A 16990-nucleotide genomic window follows, 5' to 3' on the forward strand; every position below is an offset into this window, starting at 1 on the left:
GAAGAAAACACTTGTCAAGGCCACACAGGGCAAAAATATCATCAGAACCTTGAAGGCCTCTTCTCAGATTCACCCTGCTTAGGGCAGCACACAAAGGACACAGTGCTGGAAATGGCTTTGGTTTCTACCTCGCCAGCCTCAATTCTCATCTATGCAGTGGGTGCTGGACTCCCTCTAGGCAGGGTGGTGTCAGAGGCAGAACTGGGATCTGCTCCCGGCCCTGCCACGGACACCCTGGAGGTTATTGCTTACAGGCTTCATGCAGCCTGCTTATGAGGAATGAGTCATTGTGGTGAACGTGCTTGGTGAACTCACTGCATAGATCTCAGGGTTCCAGGATTGCTGCTGCTGTGGCCTCCAGGCCCAGCTGGGCCCGTTCAGACACTTGCTTTCCTGACCTTCATCCCATCAGTCAACAACAGTGTGGCATGCACCTCTCCTTTACCAGGGCAAAGACTCCTCTCTTTCGAGTTGGGGTTTGGACTAGAGAGGTCTAAGCTTATGAGTAGGTGGCCACTTTTGTGGAATGACTTCAGAGGTACTAGAAAAGACCCCACCTATTGTCCACATTGGATTTCTCCATTCTTAAACACAGGGCTTGAACTCACAGCCCTAAGACCCAAGCTGAGATTGAGATTGGACACTTGACTGAGCCACCCAGGTGTCCATTAAGGTTTTTTCTTAAATGGGGACTGAGTAGCACCAGTCAGCCATTTTGAAGTCATCAGGGAAAATGCGGCAGGAGCCGACCTTGAGACATGTGATCTGGACCAGGGTTCTAGGAAGCACCTGTGCAGTCCTTAAGACATGTGGGCCTTGGAGTCAGATACATCTCAGGTGTATGCCCTTAAGCAAATCACTTTGCCTCTCTGAGCCTGTTTCTTATAGGAAAGATTGTGACCCTGATCTTGCAGGCCTTCAGGAAACCAGATGAGGAGTGAAGTGGACTCTGCCCCGAGGCACGGCCTGGGTGGAAGAGTGGTGGTAGCTGCCCTGTGTTGAGAGCAAATGGGTGCAAATTCTAGCACCCAGGTCTCCTTTAGGCCAGTGGGCAAGCCTGCCTCCAGCCTCTTCCTCATGGCAAAGCTCTGAAGGAAGCGTGGTCTTAGGCCTGATGAAAGATCTTGATGAAATTCCTATTACCTTGGTGATCTTAAGTGCTACTTCATCTGGCAGGTAAGGCAGGCTTGTCACATGTCCATTTTCTAGGCTGTGAGGACCAGTTACTAAGTTACCAAGTGGTACTGATATGTTGTCCAATGGTCCTGCCACCTGCCCCAGCTCCTCACTGTCCCTGGATCATGCCCAGAAGCATGATGAGTCTGGTGGCCCTGTTTCCAAGTATCTGGGACACAAGACTGGTGAATGAATCAGCTGACAGACATGCCCAACAAACTGGCTGTTTCCTCTGGTATAAAACAGCAGCCTGCCTCCTAGGACTAGTGTGAGAATTACGGTGCATGAAGTGCATTCACCAGGTTGGTTCTCCATTTATGCTACCTCCAGCCCAGCAGAGAACAGGCCCACTGGGCTGCCTACCACCTTCACCTTTGCTAAACTTGTGGCATTCAACCCCATTCCTCTTGGGGAATATGAAACTCCAGCTCAGTTTGTCAGATGTTACAAAGGTGAGGAATCCTGGGCCCTCTTTCCTTTTCCAGGACTCTTAATATTCCAGACTCCCTGCCAAAGCACTGAAGGGTTGAGCCTCCAGCTCTGACCAATGGGAAGGAGCAGTAGCATCAGCCGCCTGAGGCTGTGGGAAGAGGGAGGTTGCGTTCTCTAAGCCTAGCTCCACAGCTGCCTAACAGACTTTCCGAAGGACTCCAGCTCTGGTCCCTGGGTGAAGAGGCACAGTGTGGGAGAGGAGCCTGAGTCCTAGTCCCAGTTGAATTGCTCACTTCCTGTGTGTCCTTGCCTGATCTGTTTCAGCCTTCAGTTTCTTCTAATAGCTATACAATGAGCCTGGGTGGCTTAATTCGAAGGGCCTGCTTCTGCATGAGATGCCTCAGGATTCTGGGACTTCACAGAGTCCCCTACCCCTTGGAAAACAGATACAGAATCTGCTTTCCTGCCTCTGCAGACAGCTGGTAGGGACAGGGAGGCTGACACCCTGTGCAGCCTAAGCCCTGGCTTGGCACTGCCTCTTTGGGATTTTTCGCCCAGGGAGAGGGTGAGTCTCCAAATGAAAGTATCCTCAGGCTGAGGCCTCATGTTTCCCATCCAGTGCGGTAATACTGCCATCTAAGGGTGTAACTGTGGAGGATGAGAAGCAGCCTGACTTGTCCTCATGAGGTCTGGGACTTTGGGGAGGTTTCCCATTTGTAGAATGGAATAAAAGAAGTTCACAGCATCTAAGAGTCCCAAGTTCCTCTAAACATTCCAAGGAACACAGGAGATGTCGGGCAGACAGGAGCACGCTAATTTTGCAGATCAATAGGCCTGGGGCCAGCTGGAGCACCTGGCACTGGGTGAATGGAAGCTCAAGTGGCCTGGTAAGAGCGAAATTGTGACTCCCAGATGCTCCTTCACTTGCCACCTAAGCCCCAGGCCTGGTCTGGAAAGAGGAGTGGACTTGATGACCTCCATGGGCTCCAGATTGGATGCTGGAAGCAAAATATGGGTGACACCTCCCTTTCTAAGGTGGCTCCTCCCCTGTCCACCAGGTACTAAAAGGGCCCACTGAACCAAGACCTCCGGTAACAGCTATGAGAGAGGGAGGAGACACAAGGTTGAACCTGTTTTATGGGGGACACGCTGGCTGGGACTGGGGGCAGAACAAAGAGTTGGGCTTAGGTTTTCAAGGGATTGAGGGCTTGGGATCCTGGCTGGTGCCAGGCCTCCCACAGTGTTAACTGGGGTCAACTCTACTAGGACTGGGAAGCAATGAGGAGACAGGGTAGGGAAAAGGGGGTAAGCATGTGGAGACAGGAAAGAGAGTGGTGGGAAAGGGAGTGGAAGGAAGGGGTGAGGAGAGAGGAAAGGGAAGCAGGGCCTGGCTGGAGCCTGAGCCAGATCCAGATCCAGATCCAGAGCAAAAGCCGGAGGTGGCTGGGTTAGCAGCAGGAGACACTCAAAAGGGAGGCTCCCGGGAAGTGCAGGCAGCCATGAGAGCCCGTTTGAGCTGCTCATAGGTGACAAACATCACCACGTTCCAGGAACCCAAACGGAGAAAGGAGGGCATGAACCTAGAAAACAGAAAACACAGGTCACAGGGAGCACCTTGGTGACTCCTGAGGGCACTTCACCTCCCACTCACCCCAATGGGCCATGGTATCCAATCCAACCCAGTTGCTTTGTCCCAAAGGAGGTTGTGAGGGAACAGAGTCCCCCCTGCTGTGTGGCTGTGAGCAAGACTCCTCTGTGAGTCTCCATTTTAATATCCATAAAGTAGGAGTGACAACTCTGCGAGGAAGTAGTTAAGAGCATGAGAGAATGTTAGTGAAATTGTAGGACCAGGATCAGAATAGTTTGACACCTGGCTAATCAGTTCCAGGTGGTTCTCTCCCACCTGTGTGTAGGTATGGGTAGCTAGGAGGCTCAGGATTGGGTGGGGTGGATCAGAGGCTCACCCTTTGTAGAAGGCTCGGGGACCCTCCTTCTGGAGCATGGTAAGGGCACAGTGGCCAGCACTGCTGTACTGGCCCAGGGCAGAGTTCATATATCTCGTCTTGACCACATCAACGGGGGAGGCGATGACAGTGGTGCAGAAGCCTGCCCCAAAGGCGGAAGTGAAGTGGCAAGGGAGGTCATCTGCCAAGGAGGAGCAGGAGAGGCAGTCAGGACTCCTTACCTCTACATCATTCCAGAAGGGAAGAGATCATCAAAGTAGCTTAGGGGTTTTATGGTTTTAGAGAAAGACAGCAGCTGGGACCTCTCCCGAGGATTTAAGAGTCATTCTGCCTAGAGTCTGGCCTCAGTACCTCAGTGAGCAGTAGGAGCTTCATCCCAGCTGGCTTCACTATGGTACATCTAAACTCACTCCACAAGCGAAGGGGAAAGAGGACGAAAGGATGTGGCAACCAGACCCCCACATCTGATCCTAGGTTGGGGGAAGGCCAAGACCCAGAACCATTTACACTAACTCACCTGTCATGAGGTTGGCTTTCAGAAGGGCATCCTTGATGAGATCGTAGGTCACCAGCTCAGCACAGTTGACAATGGCATTACGAGCAACATTGGGAGAGGTCCCTACAGGAGGAAAGAATACTGATGTGAGATCAGGAAATAGGGGAGGAGGAAGATGGGGAAGAAGAAACACCTGGTACATACCTTTCCAGAGTCCCCGGAAGCCTTCCTCTCGGGCAATGGTCTTGTAGGCATCAATAGTGCTTTGGTATCTCCGGCCACCTCCAGCCCGGGCCTGAGCCTGGAATCGGACCTTTACTACATCTGTGGGCTGGGCCACAGCCACAGCCAAGGCTCCTGTGGTGCTGCCTGCCAGGAGGCGGCTCCCGATGCCGGCATCTGTGGGAGAACCATGGGGGTCAGTGCCCAGCTGGGAGTGTACTAATTTTCCACCTCTCTTCCCTAAAACCACCTCATCACTATAATCTCTTGCCTTTTGGGAATAGGATCCAGACAAGCTCTTGCTCTAAAAACTCCTTGCATCAAAGAAAATAACACCATGAATGTCTACTACTTGCTAGGCACTGGGACACGGCAAGGAGTGGGACAAAATGAGACCTGCCTCAACAGGGTAAATCACAATCATTTCCATTTGACAAACATGAAAACCAAGGCTCAGCGAGAAGTGGCCTTCCCAAGGCCTCGGATTCATAAAACTTGGGTTCTCATGCCAAATCTATTTCTCCCTGCTATGTTATCACAAGAAAAGTTAACCTTTTGATCTGGGTTCTCAGTTTTCACATGTGTAAAATGGAGAGAGTATAGCATGCTGAGGAGGTAAAATGGAAGAATGCTAGCCTTGGAGGCAAAAGTCCTGGGTATGTTTTCTGGCTCCCCCTTGTGTGCCCTTGGCCAAGTTCTTTCCACCCAGCAAGACTCAGTCTTTTCATCTGTGACATGGGGATGATACTACCTACTCTCAGAAGAGTGGTGAGGACTGCCATGGGATGGTGACCTGCACAGAGCTTGGCACAGCCCAGGTGCTCAGGAATCTTTAGGAGAATCAAGGTCCCTTCTATTTCTCAGTTCCTCTGATCCTCCTAGGGATCTTGGAGCCTAAAGGAGCTATGCAGCAAATCATCAATCAAGGATGATTCAATTGGATTGGTCATCACCATGGAGAAAAGGTCAAGGGGCCCATGGCCCAGCTCCAAACTCACGCTCAGAACCCTTGGTGTAGAACTGCTTGACAGAGTCGTAGAGGCCGATGCGGACAGAGGCAAAGCTCATCTGGCGCTGCAGGCCAGCAACCAGCCCGTTGTAGAGGCTGCGGGGGCCCTCGGTGCGCACCATGGTCAGGATGGTGCCCAGCACACCACGGTACTGGGCACTGGCTATGGCTCGCACTGGCCCCTGCCTTTCTCCTTGGATCTGCAAGGCCAACATGCGTGGTTATAGGGGGAGGCAGGTTGCCCTCCCCAACTCATGCCATCCTATGCTCCAAAGTTGACACAGTCCCAAACATTCCCTGCTATGTTGGAGTCTATGGAGTCTATGTCTTGGGGCAGAGTAGACTAGACAACATTGGGAACCCCAGACTTTATCCCCTCACCTGCAGCCGGACTTTAGCGGTGTCCAGAGGAAAGGTGATGAGATCTGCAATGCAGGCAGCTGTGCCAGCCCCCAGGAACTTCACAGTGGCCGTAGGGGGTACATCTGTAGCCTTGAACCCAACCATAATGCTGATTTCCTGCTATCTCTCAGGAGATGGAGAAAGATGGAGAAGGGGGCACCTTCGGTCAGCAACAAGACGAGATAGAGGAACTCTGCCGGAATCTAAGCCCAGGAGAGATCAGCCCCATTAGCAGCAGCAGGCCCAGTCCCTCCCTGCTTATCACCCCACCCCCACCTTCCCTGACAGCACCACCTCCCTAAGCACGAACCAGAGCAACCTCATGAAGGAAAATAGAAGTGGGCTCTGGAGGTCCTCAAGTGGGGGCTGGAGAAGCAATTCCTGCCTGAGGAGAACACATTTTGTGAAGAGCCCCCTCCCTTTTACTACAGGGAAAGTCTGGATCAGGGCTATCTTAGTGCTGACAAATGGGCACTGACTCATCCTTTTGTCTGCTGGGTGCAGAGATTTCACTGATGACACCCACATGCCTGCTTCTGCAACTCTGTCTGGAAGACAGGCAGAAGTGGGGAAAAGGTTTCAGTCACACCAAGACCTGAAAGGCACAAACTCACAGGCTTATGCCCTGGATTTCTTAAGCAGGAGAGGTTCCTACGGGTCTGAAATTGTTTAAGTCTAGAAGAAAAGGAATGGACAAGACTAGTTCAACCCCTTCCAGCCCAGTTGAATTCTCCTCCCCAGTCCCACACAACTTGGGCTCTCTACAATCATTCTTTCAACAAGACTGCTTTGCTGGGCATTGGTTCACTGAGATACAGGAGACTAATATCGACCCTAGATAGGGCTTACTGTCTGGCACAGGGGATGGGCAGGTGATTCAAGCTGCATTTGGGGCTTGCAGGACATAATCTCAAAATGCAGAAGGAACAACTAACTCCATCGGGAGAGAAGTAATATTTAGCTAGGCCTTGAAGGATCCTGGACAACTCTCAGGGCTGAAAGTAGGTACACAGACACTGGAGTCTCTCCCCCGGCCTACTGTGTGACGCAGGGAAAACTGTCTCGCTCTCTGGCCAGTTTCGTCTCCTTCAACAAAGGGGATCCACATCTTTACCATAGGGCGGGCAGGGATAGGGAGGTACAGGTCAAGAGCTACAAAGACACAGGAAACCAAAAGCTCCATTTTGTTCTCAGAGTTGAACAACACCCTTCTCTGCTGCCTCCGCTGCCCAGGGAGGAAGTGAGCCCGGCACCCCAGTGGGGGAGGGTGACCTGCTTCTCTCCCCAGAGCTCACTTCACTTCACCAGGAGCAGCTGCTCTGAGCCCAGCCTGATTGGCTGCCCATGTCGCTGGGGCGGTAAGGAAAATGCTGGCCAGCAGAGGGAGGATGTGGTTGGAGTCCGTTGTGAACACAAAGACCCATGGAAACAAACAGCTCACAACTTCTTCCTCCTGAGCTTCTCCAGGTGGCTGGGGCCAACAGGGAAATCCTGAGGCTACTCACCACTCAATTGCGTCCGGATCTACTATAGGCTGGGGCCTAGTCTTAATGGAGTTCCTCTGGAGCCTGGCCCTCGTGAGGCTCAGCTCAGTGAAGATTGGCATTCAAATGGCAGAACGGGTTGATGAAGGAGCTCTAGACTCCCCAGCTTCCCTGTTCTGACATATCTGTCTCCAGGATGTGTTCCATACTTTCCCCATCCTGCCGCCTGCAGCACTCTATTAGCTCACTTATTCAGAGCTGCCCTGAGAGGTGGCTGCCTTACTTCCATGTTAGGATGAGGGAACTTAGTAAGAGCCATAGCTACACCCTCCAAAGCTTATTCAATTTGCTCTGCACTGGGTCCAGAACATTTCTCTCCTGCTGTTTTCTCGGCCATCAGCACAGGCCGGGCTTTTAACAAGGAAGTCTAACACCCAAGTTCTCTCATGCCAATTTGGCAGTTCTGAGAAGGTTCAGGCAAAGAATGTCCCTTCTCTGGGCATCAGAGACATGAAAAGTGAGTCTATCCTGTCCTGACCTTGAGCTGGGTTGCAGTGTTGTGAAGGCCAGAGAAGACAAGTGCACAGAGGCTCAGTTTCCATTTTGAATGTTGCTTTGGGTTTGTCAGGTCTTTTTAGAGGTTGAGCATGGGGGCTATGATCACTTGTGCTAAAGACCCTACTAAGAAGAGAAAATAAAACTCAGGCCTCAGAATTTGTCCTAGCTCTGCTGCTGACTCCCAGGATGGCCAAGGACTAATCACTGTCCCATCTAGGCTTAATTTTCTTCCTTTGTAAATATGGGGACCACCATCCCTGGCTTGTCAAGGTCAGTTTAAAGGATGGAATGAGACCAGGGATAAAGGAAACTGTTTTGTGAATTCTGAAGAGCAACTTCACTGGGGTGGTGCTAGTTATTTTTGCTAATATCCCAGTGATCCCCACCCCCAGGCCAAAGTGCTAAGAGGCAGCAGAGACCCCTCCCTTAGAGTGGATTCTTACCCGGCTTTGTAAGGTCTCACGCTGAGGCCTCCAAGATCAAGCTTCTCTAAAGGCATCCCATTCTTCAAAGCTGCCAGTGGCTATCATGGCCCGATCCCCTTGGTTTTCCATAGAAAATGGCTGGGAGACGAAACACCTAATAGTCATACTATGTGTCCTGTGGATGAGGGGAAAGAGGAGTTTAGAAAGGAAATATGCCTTAAAGGATCTCACCCCAGCAAGGAAATGGCCACCTGCCCAAGGCACACAAGCCCACTTAGTCCTTAGGGTGGAGGTGGGGAGGAGTAAGGAACAGGGTCCATTTCACCGAGGGTAGCTGGGGACTAATTAAGTACACACACGGGGGGGGGGGGGGGGGGGGACTGATGAACTCAGGAGTTCCCCCTCCCCTGTCTGCTCTCTTAGTAGACATATGGACTCTTCCAGATTTCTGCTTTAGTGGCACTCTACTCTGAAGAAGCGTGCTCCCAGCACAGTCAGCAAATTCTGGAGAGTGGGAGTGCTGTAAGGGGGTCATGATAGGTCAGAGACTTGCCGAAAGAATCGACTAGGACCCAGCCACGAGCTGTGAGGAGGTTAGAGGGGCTGGGAACGGGCCCTGCTCAAACCTCCTCTCAGCCTGGGGAATGGAAGGTCATTCTGGTCGTCGCAGTCGCGCCAAAGGCCCCCACCCCAAAGCAGGGCTGGGCATCGTGGCTGAGGGGGAGAGAGTAGAAGGGTGGAGGCTTAAATTATTGAGCCAACTGAACGTGAGAGGTAAAGAACAAAGAGAGAAAAAGGGTGAAAGAAGGGAGAAACGGAAAAAGAGGGCAGAGAGGGAAAAATTCAAGATAGGCTGGGAGGAGGGAGAAATTGAGAAGGGCGCGGGTCCTCGCTGCCAAGGTGGCGGGAGTGCCGCAGGTTTATGGGGCGCAAGCCTGGGGCGGGCCGGGGCCGGGCTCACCTGGCCGAAGGGAGAACAGGAGCGTGCGGTAACTTTGTTGTCGGTCGGCGGGCGGAGGGCGCGTGGAGAGATCGCAGACCGTACTCAATTCGAGAACGTGTCCGGCGCGTTTACAGTAAGGTCCGCAGAGGCTGCCAAGCTTTAGGACTCGGGGGGCGGGGCCTGCGGGCTGGGCGGGGCCTGCGAGGCTGGGCCTCTAGCCACAGCCTTTCAGCAAGGACTGTCCAGCCTGAAACTGTGCGCACCTTCCTCCACTCCCATTTCCATGCGGGCGGATCCCCGCGTTCATCCCTTCGTTCCCCCGCAAGATCACTCTCTCTCTCTGCCTCACACATCCTGGTTCCGCCAATCTCTTGGTGAGAATGGCAAGGCGGACTCCCGGAAAGAAGCAGAAGCTTCCCAGGGTCATACACGCCTCTGTTCCCCCTGTGTCCCGCCAGGGCTCTAACAGCGCCCCAGAGACTCGGGTGCTAGCGTACTCCCTCTTTTCACCAGCTCAGTCCCCAACCCCCGACTCTGCAAACAGAACTCCAGCTTCCGGAGCTCCCGCGGGGCGGGGCCTCGTAACCCCTGGCGATTGCTTAAAGCCTCCGCGTGGTCGGAAGAAGGAGCCAATCCGAGGTGCAGCGGCAGGTGGCGGGTAACCGCCGACCGCCCTGGAGCGCGGCTGGGCTTCCGGACTACTCCCGCGCCCCCCTGGCCTTACCCAGAGGACCCAGGGGACTTCCACCTGGGTGGGACGTTGGCACCGAGCGTGACGCTCACACCCCCCCACTTACAGCTGGGTGCGCGGGCCGGCGCCCCGTGAGTGAGAAGGCCGAACAGGGTCCGGGCCTGCTGCGCGCCCAGCCTGGCGATGAGAAAATGACTTAGATGCGCTGAACCTGGGTTGCCTTTAGGCGGCTGGAAGCCTTGTTGGGGTGACAGACGCGCAAAAAACCTGTAATTGTGTCCTGTGGCTGGTACAAATATAACATTCGGGGAGTAGGAGATAGGACTCTGGTCGCCCTTGGCCTCTCCCTTTCTATGTTTTTATCCTTGTTAGCCTCCTAGGACCATTGAAGGGATTAATCGAAGTAGAGGAAGCCGACTAGATTGTAAACTGAGAGCAGGAAGCTATTTCCTGTATTTTTAGTATCACAACACGCCAAGGACCTGCATGTAGTAGACTGTGTGCATGCTGTTTGGGCTGCTGTTGAATATTTTTGAAAAAGTGTAAATGGGAGGATCAGGGGAGAAGAACATTTGGTTACTGTACTTACTGTGTTCACATTCAGTGTGAATATTTCACGTTCTTCTGTGAGGCTGATATAACCTTAGTTTTACAGTTGAGGAAACAATCCCAAAGAAGTTAAACCACCTGCCTAACTTCACACAGCTGGGAAGTGGTGAGCTGTGATTTAATCCTGGTTTATCGGCCTCCATGTGTTTGTTTTTGGAATTGTCTGTAAGCAAGAAATGTCAACTGAGAATAACTGGAATGGGACAGGATAATTATAGCAGGAAAGAAAAACACTGAGCACGTGGTCCTGGCAGAAGCAGAAGCAAAGCAGAAACTGAGAAGTCAAGCTGGAGAATTATTTCTGGCGCTTTGGAGTCTCCCATCCACTAGCTGGTCTAGCATTTGCACAAGCTTCTCTGTCTTGCTGTAAGGAAATGATTCCCAGGTTGCCCTGTGGCTGGTGGTGAAACTGCTGAACTTGAGGAGACAGAAAGAACAGGATGGAACTAATGGCCTCAAAATGAAAGCATCACCCTGATTGCCAAAATAGGGAAGAATTGACCAAAGACTATATACCCATGAGATGTTTGTTCATGCCTGGCAAAATTCAAGGGCTGTTAAAAAAGATGATATGTGAACATTTAAAAAAGGAAGGAGATAGGGGCGCCTGGGTGGCTGAGTGGTTAAGCATCCGGCTTCAGCTCAGGTCATGATCTCGTGGCTAAAAAAGGAAGGAGAGATTACCAGGACCCAGCATGAATTTCTTAAGAAGAAATCCTGTCAAATTCTCTTAACCTAAGTGTTTGAAAAAACAAGATTAAAAAAGCCCCCCTGCTTCCAAATTTTCTTTTATTTTGGATGGAGCCAAGCAGATTAGAGCAATGCTACTGACACGGTATCTGTGGATTTTTAGCAAGCGGCTGTCCAAGTCATAAGATGTCCTTAGAGACTGTTTGGATACAGGTAAGGGCATTTTAAAAATTTGTTTCACATCTATTTCATTAAATACATATATACTGTAGTTTATTTGTGGATGTATTTTCCAATAATCAAATTGACAAAGTTTACAGTGTTGATATTGTACCAGAAAACAATCCACCGTATTTACAGCTTTGAAACCTTAACACTTTAAATACAAACTGTTTGAAACATTGACGATGAAAAAGACACAAGAATGCCAAAGAAAACTGAAAACATCAGGTAATTAAACCAACATGAGAGGGGCGCCTGGGTGGCTCAGTCGGTTAAGCCTCCGACTTCGGCTCAGGTCAGATCTCACGTTCGTGGGTTCGAGCCCCACGTCAGGCTCTGTGCTGACAGCTAGCTCAGAGCCTGGAGCCTGCTTCTAGTTCTGTGTCTCCTTCTCTCTCTGCGCCTCCCCCTCTCATGCTCTGTCTCCCTCTGTATCAAAAATAAATAAAACGTTAAAAAATTAAAAAAAAACCAACATGAGAAAATATTAAACGTTTCAAATATCTCTGGTAAATTAAAAATATTGAGTAGGTTGGCTATGTTAACCACCCCCCCATAAACACAAAATTATCTGATTGCATTTTTTATAAGCTTAGTAATTTTATTTTATTTTTTGAAATTATTTTTTAATTTACATCCAAGTTAGCATATAGTGCAACAATGATATCCTGAGTAGATTCCTTAATTCCCCTTGCCCATTTAGCCCCCCCCCACAACCTCTCCAGTAACCCTGTTTGTTCTCCATATTTAAGTCTCTGATGGCCCTCTCTCTGTTTTTATATTATTTTTGCTTCCCTTACCTTATGTTCATCTGTTTTGTATCTTAAATTCCACATGAGTGAAATCATATATTTGTCTTCTCTAATTTCGCTTAGCACAATACCCTCTACTTCCATCCATGTAGTTACAAATGGCAAGATTTCATTCTTTTTGATTACTGAGTAATACTCCATTGTGTATATATACAGACACACACACACACACACACACACACACACACACACACACACACATGACATCTTCTTTATCCATTCATCCGTTGATGTACATTTGGGGTCTTTCTATACTTTGGCTATTGTCGGTAGCACTGCTATAAACATTAGGGTGAATGTTCCCCTTGGAAACAGCATACCTGTATCCCTTGGATAAATACCTAGTAGTGTAATTGCTGGGTCATAGGGTAGTTCTATTTTTAATTTTTTGAGAAATCTCTACAGTGCTTTCCAGAGTGGCTGCACTAGTTTACATTCCTACCAGCAGCGCAAAAAAGATCCTCTTTCTCCACATCCTTGCCAACATCTGTTGTTGCCGCGTTGTTAGCCATTCTCACAGGTGTGAGGTGGTATCTCATTGTGGTTTTGATTTGTATTTGCTTGATGATGAGTGACGGTGAGCATTGTTTCATGGGTCTGTTGGCCATCTGGATGTCTTCTTTGGAGAAGTGTCTGTTCATGTCTTTTGCCCATTTCTTCACTGGGTTATTTGTGTTTTGGGTGTTGAGTTTGGTAAGTTCTCTATAGATTTTGGATACTAACCCTTTATTTGATATGTCGTTTGTAAATATCTTCTCCCATTCTGTCCATTGCCTTTTAGTTTTGCTGATTGTTTCCTTCACTGTGCAGAATTTTTTTATTTTGATGAGGTCCCAATACTTCATTTTGCTTTTGTTTCCCTTGCCTCCGAAGACATGTTGAGTAAGAAGTTTTTTGGTGTCTTCTTCAATTTATTTCATAAACTTTCTATAGTTATAAGTGTATAGATTTTTCACCTCTTTGGTTAGATTTATTCCTAGGTATTTTACTGATTGTAATTTTTTTAATTTTAATTTTTAATTTTTTTAAGTTTGTTTAATTTTGAGAGAGATGGAGGCAGTGGAAATGGGGGAGGGGCAGAGAGAGGGAGACAGAAAATCTCAAGCAGACTCAGCTCTATCAGCATGGAGCCCGATGTGGGGATCGAACTCACAAAACCGTGAGTGATCTCAGGTCATGATTGACCTGAACCAAAACCAAGAGCCAGACACTTAAGTGACTGAGCTACCCAGGCTCCCCCCCCCCCCCGCTTTTTTTTTTTTACATTTATTTTTTTGAGAGACAGAGCATGAACAGGGTAGGAGCAGAGAGAGAAAGAGACACAGAATCTGAAGCAGGCTCCAGGCTCTGAGCTAAAGGTCTGCACAGAGCCCGACATGGGGTTCGAACCCACTAACTGTGAGATCATGACCTGACCGAAATCGGATGCTCAACCGACTGAGCCACCCAGGTGCCCCTGCTGATTGCATTTTTTAAAAGATTTTGTTTTTAAGTAATGTCTACACCCAACTTGGTGCCTGAACTCACAATCCCAAGATCAAGAGTCAAATGTTCCACCAACTGAGCCAGCCAGGTACCCCTGACTGCATATTTTAATAAGAGAAATCAAGAGGTGCTCAGTCAGTTGAGTGTCAGAGTTCAGCTCAGGTCTTGCCTCTGAGCATGTGCAGAGCCCTGTGCAGAGCATGGAGCCTGCTTGGGAGTCTTTCTCTCCCTCTTTCTGCCCCGCCCCTGCTTGTGGGTGCACGTGTGTGTGCAGTCTCTCTGCCCCTCCCCAATGCTCTCTTTCAAAATAAACAAATAAAAAAGACAACAAAAAATCTTTACTGAATCTTCACTGGCAAGTAACAAACCCTATATATATATATTTTAAGTGTGTGTATTTATTTTGAGAGAGAGTGTTGGGGAGGGGCAGAGAGAGTAGAAGAGAAAGAATCCCAAGCAGGCCCCATGCTGTCAGCGTGGAGGCCAACTAGGAGGTCGATTCCCTGAACTGTGAGACCATAACTTGAGCAGAAACCAAGAGCTGGTCGCTTATCAGCAACACCACCCAGGTGCCCAAGCAAACCCTATATTTTAAATGTTGAATTAGAAAAACACTGTTAAGAGTTAGAAGATGCACCTTTAGTCAGCAATATAAAAAGAAATGAAGTACTGATTCATGCTCCAACATGGATGAACCTTGAAAACATCGTGCTAAGTCAAAGAGACCTGTCACAAAAGACCACATATTGTATGAGTTCACTCGTATGAAATGTCAGAATAGGCAACTCTGTAGAGCCAGAAAAGTAGGGCTGGGAGAGAGAGAGGGAACTGGGGCATGACAGGTAAAGGGTTAGGAGAGGATGATTGTTTCAGGATGATGAAAATGTTCTAAAAATGGTTGTGGTGATGGTTACACAACTCTGAATATACTAAAAAACTGTTGACTTTCCCTTTAAATGGGTGAATTGTATGGTATGTTAATTATATTTTAATAATACTGATACAAAAAAAAAGGAAAAAGCCAAAACAAAATCCAAATTGGACCATGTTAACACCCTTTAAAGGACTGCTTGATGCACTTTTTTTTTTAATGTTTTATTTATTTTTGAGACAGAGTGAGACAGAGCATGAGAGGGGGAGGGGCAGAGAGACAGGAAGACACAGAATCTGAAGCAGACTCCAGGCTCTGAGCTGTCAGCACAGAGCCAGATGCGGGGCTCGAACCCACGAATGTGAGATCATGATCTGAGCTGAAGTCGGAGGTTTAACCAACTGAGCCACCCAGGCGCCCCTTGATGCACTTTCAGTGAATTCTAAATGGGTTAAAAAAATGTTTTCCAAAACTTCTCATGAGATGTCAGTGAATCTTTATAGTCTGAGTTAAGACCTTATAAAACAGGGCTAAATTATACATAACTTTGCTTTGTATACCTTCCACAAGGTTCAACTGATATACATAATTTATAGAAATCCACAGGAATTCTTAATGCCTCACCAAATTTCTCAATACTAGATATTTATTATTTTGTACTCTTTTTATTTATTTATTTATTTATTTATTTTTGAGAGATAGAGACAGCACAAGCAGGGGAGGGTCAGAGAGAGAGGGAGACACAGAATCCACAGAATCCGGGCTAGTTGTTAGCACAGGGCCTGATGCGGGGCTCGAACCCATGAAACGTGAGATCATGACCTGAGCTGAAGTCTGATGCTTAACCGACTGAGCCATCCAGGCACCCCTATACTCTTTTTACTCTAAATACCAAGAAGTCTTTTCATAGGGAGAGTTAAATGTCTTCCCATTATTCCCCAAAGCATAGGTTTTGTTATATATGTTGTTAAATATAGAATGAAACAAGATTTATGTTTGATAAAGTGATATATAAAATCACAATTATAATATTCATAGTGACTGCTTATAAATGTTAACAGTCATCATAAAGCCTATGAAGTTTATCCTTAGACTTATAAAATGAAATGCAGATTGATTCAAGATTAAAAAATAGTGTTGATTGCTAAAAAACTTTAAAAAAAGAACTTTGGAGTAAAAAATTTTTTTTGAAATAGCTCTTTTTTGCATTAGGATATGCTATAATGAACAAGATCCCAAACACTACTAAGTGTTTCCCAAACTACACCACAAAACACTTTGAATATCATTTAAGTATAAATATACTGCATCAGCAGGATGGTTTTTAGTGAATGGCACCATGAAGCTAGCTTTAAGAAAGAGAAAAGATGCCAAGTGTGAATAGCAAATGTTGTTGTTATCAAATTATTGCAAATGATTTGAGGAAGGTGACCATCTATTCCATTCTGGCAAGATGCCTTCTCTAAATGCTGCATTATTTGCAGAAAATGAGATTTCTTACCAACCTAAGAAAAGTGGCTTCAGTGAGAATATCTACTGTTAAAGCTTCTTCCCAGAATGAATGAAAAGTTAAGGCCGTGTAGACATAGTTTTCTACCAGAAGGGAGTTTTTTGTTTGTCTTTTTTGAAGGCTTTCTTTTCTGCAAAGGTTGTGTGTAGCAGTTTTCCTATAAATTTTCTCATTTCATTCAGAGCTCAACAGGAGTTTCGAAGCACAGATCAAGAGGAAACTAGCTGGCTTCTGTTGTGGCAACATTAGAGTTCTGTTTTGCTGTTGAATCTGTAGTTGCTTCCTCAGTGACCATTTGAAATGATTCTGTACTTTCATTTGCTCTGAGCCGGAAGTGAAATCAGGTTCTCCTTTCTTCTCAGAAACATCACCAAGTTTTCTGTTTGTAGGTTGTTTAGAAGTGTACTACATGGTGGGATAACTTATACAAAAATCCCTGCAAGCCCATTTTGTTCCTTAATGTTTGCAGAGCTTTACGGATGCTCATATTAACATGACTAATTACTCTCCTTGTAGTTGTTTCATCAAATATGAAAGAACTCTCCCGTCCCATTGATCAATATTGTAAATATATCTAAAGTAGGAATTATTTCAGGATTAGGACTCCAAGGCATTGTTAATGCTTAATAATAACCATGAAATATGAAATATGGGGCGCCTGGTGGCTCAGTCGGTTAAGTGTATGACTCTTGGTTTTGGCTCAGGTCATGATCTCACAGTTTTATGAATTAGAGCCAGAGGTCAGACTCCACGCTGACAGTGTGGCGCCTGCTTGAGATTTTCTGTCTCTTCTTTCTCTCTGTCCCTCCTCCACTTGTGCGCACTCTCTTTCTCTCAAAATAAATAAATAAAGTTAAAAAAATAATAACCATGAAATCTATATGATAGTTTTTGAAGTCTTATGGTTTTGGACAGCAAAAGATATAGGTATCTGACTTCTGGGTAGTGACTTCTGGATGATGGATCTAAAATGCTGAACAAGGGGTTCC

General features: G+C 47.6%; 1 protein-coding gene and 1 long non-coding RNA gene across 2 annotated transcripts in view; one reads left to right on the forward strand and one right to left on the reverse strand.

The window, feature by feature from the left end:
* Positions 1 to 2727: 2727 nt before the first annotated feature.
* UCP2 (uncoupling protein 2) lies at positions 2728 to 9266 on the reverse strand. Its single transcript, XM_029915747.1, has 8 exons — positions 9130 to 9266; positions 8187 to 8343; positions 5681 to 5904; positions 5289 to 5499; positions 4273 to 4467; positions 4090 to 4191; positions 3573 to 3753; positions 2728 to 3188 (listed from the first exon to the last, which is right to left on the reverse strand). Exons 3-8 carry the CDS (start codon positions 5804 to 5806, stop codon positions 3074 to 3076), a joined length of 930 nt encoding a protein of 309 aa, XP_029771607.1. The 5' UTR covers positions 5807 to 5904; positions 8187 to 8343; positions 9130 to 9266; the 3' UTR covers positions 2728 to 3073.
* Positions 9267 to 11023: 1757 nt separating this feature from the next.
* LOC115306280 overlaps positions 11024 to 16990 on the forward strand; it is a 37420-nt gene continuing 31453 nt past the window's right edge. Inside the window, exon 1 of the long non-coding RNA XR_003915289.1 lies at positions 11024 to 11314. This is a non-coding gene — a long non-coding RNA (uncharacterized LOC115306280). The remainder of the gene's footprint in view (positions 11315 to 16990) is intronic.

The sequence above is a fragment of the Suricata suricatta genome, chromosome 11 (assembly GCF_006229205.1).
Source record: "Suricata suricatta isolate VVHF042 chromosome 11, meerkat_22Aug2017_6uvM2_HiC, whole genome shotgun sequence".
NCBI lineage: Eukaryota > Metazoa > Chordata > Mammalia > Carnivora > Herpestidae > Suricata > Suricata suricatta.

Excerpts from the sequence above, each read along its gene's own strand:
- UCP2 (XM_029915747.1), bottom strand. The coding sequence starts at position 5,806 with ATGGTTGGGTTCAAGGCTACAGATGTACCCCCTACGGCCACTGTGAAG. Across the intron at positions 4,192-4,272 it reads CTTCCGGGGACTCTGGAAAG|GGACCTCTCCCAATGTTGCT; the intron begins GTATGTACCAGG and ends TTCCTCCTGTAG. Across the intron at positions 3,189-3,572 it reads CCCCGAGCCTTCTACAAAGG|GTTCATGCCCTCCTTTCTCC; the intron begins GTGAGCCTCTGA and ends TCTGTTTTCTAG.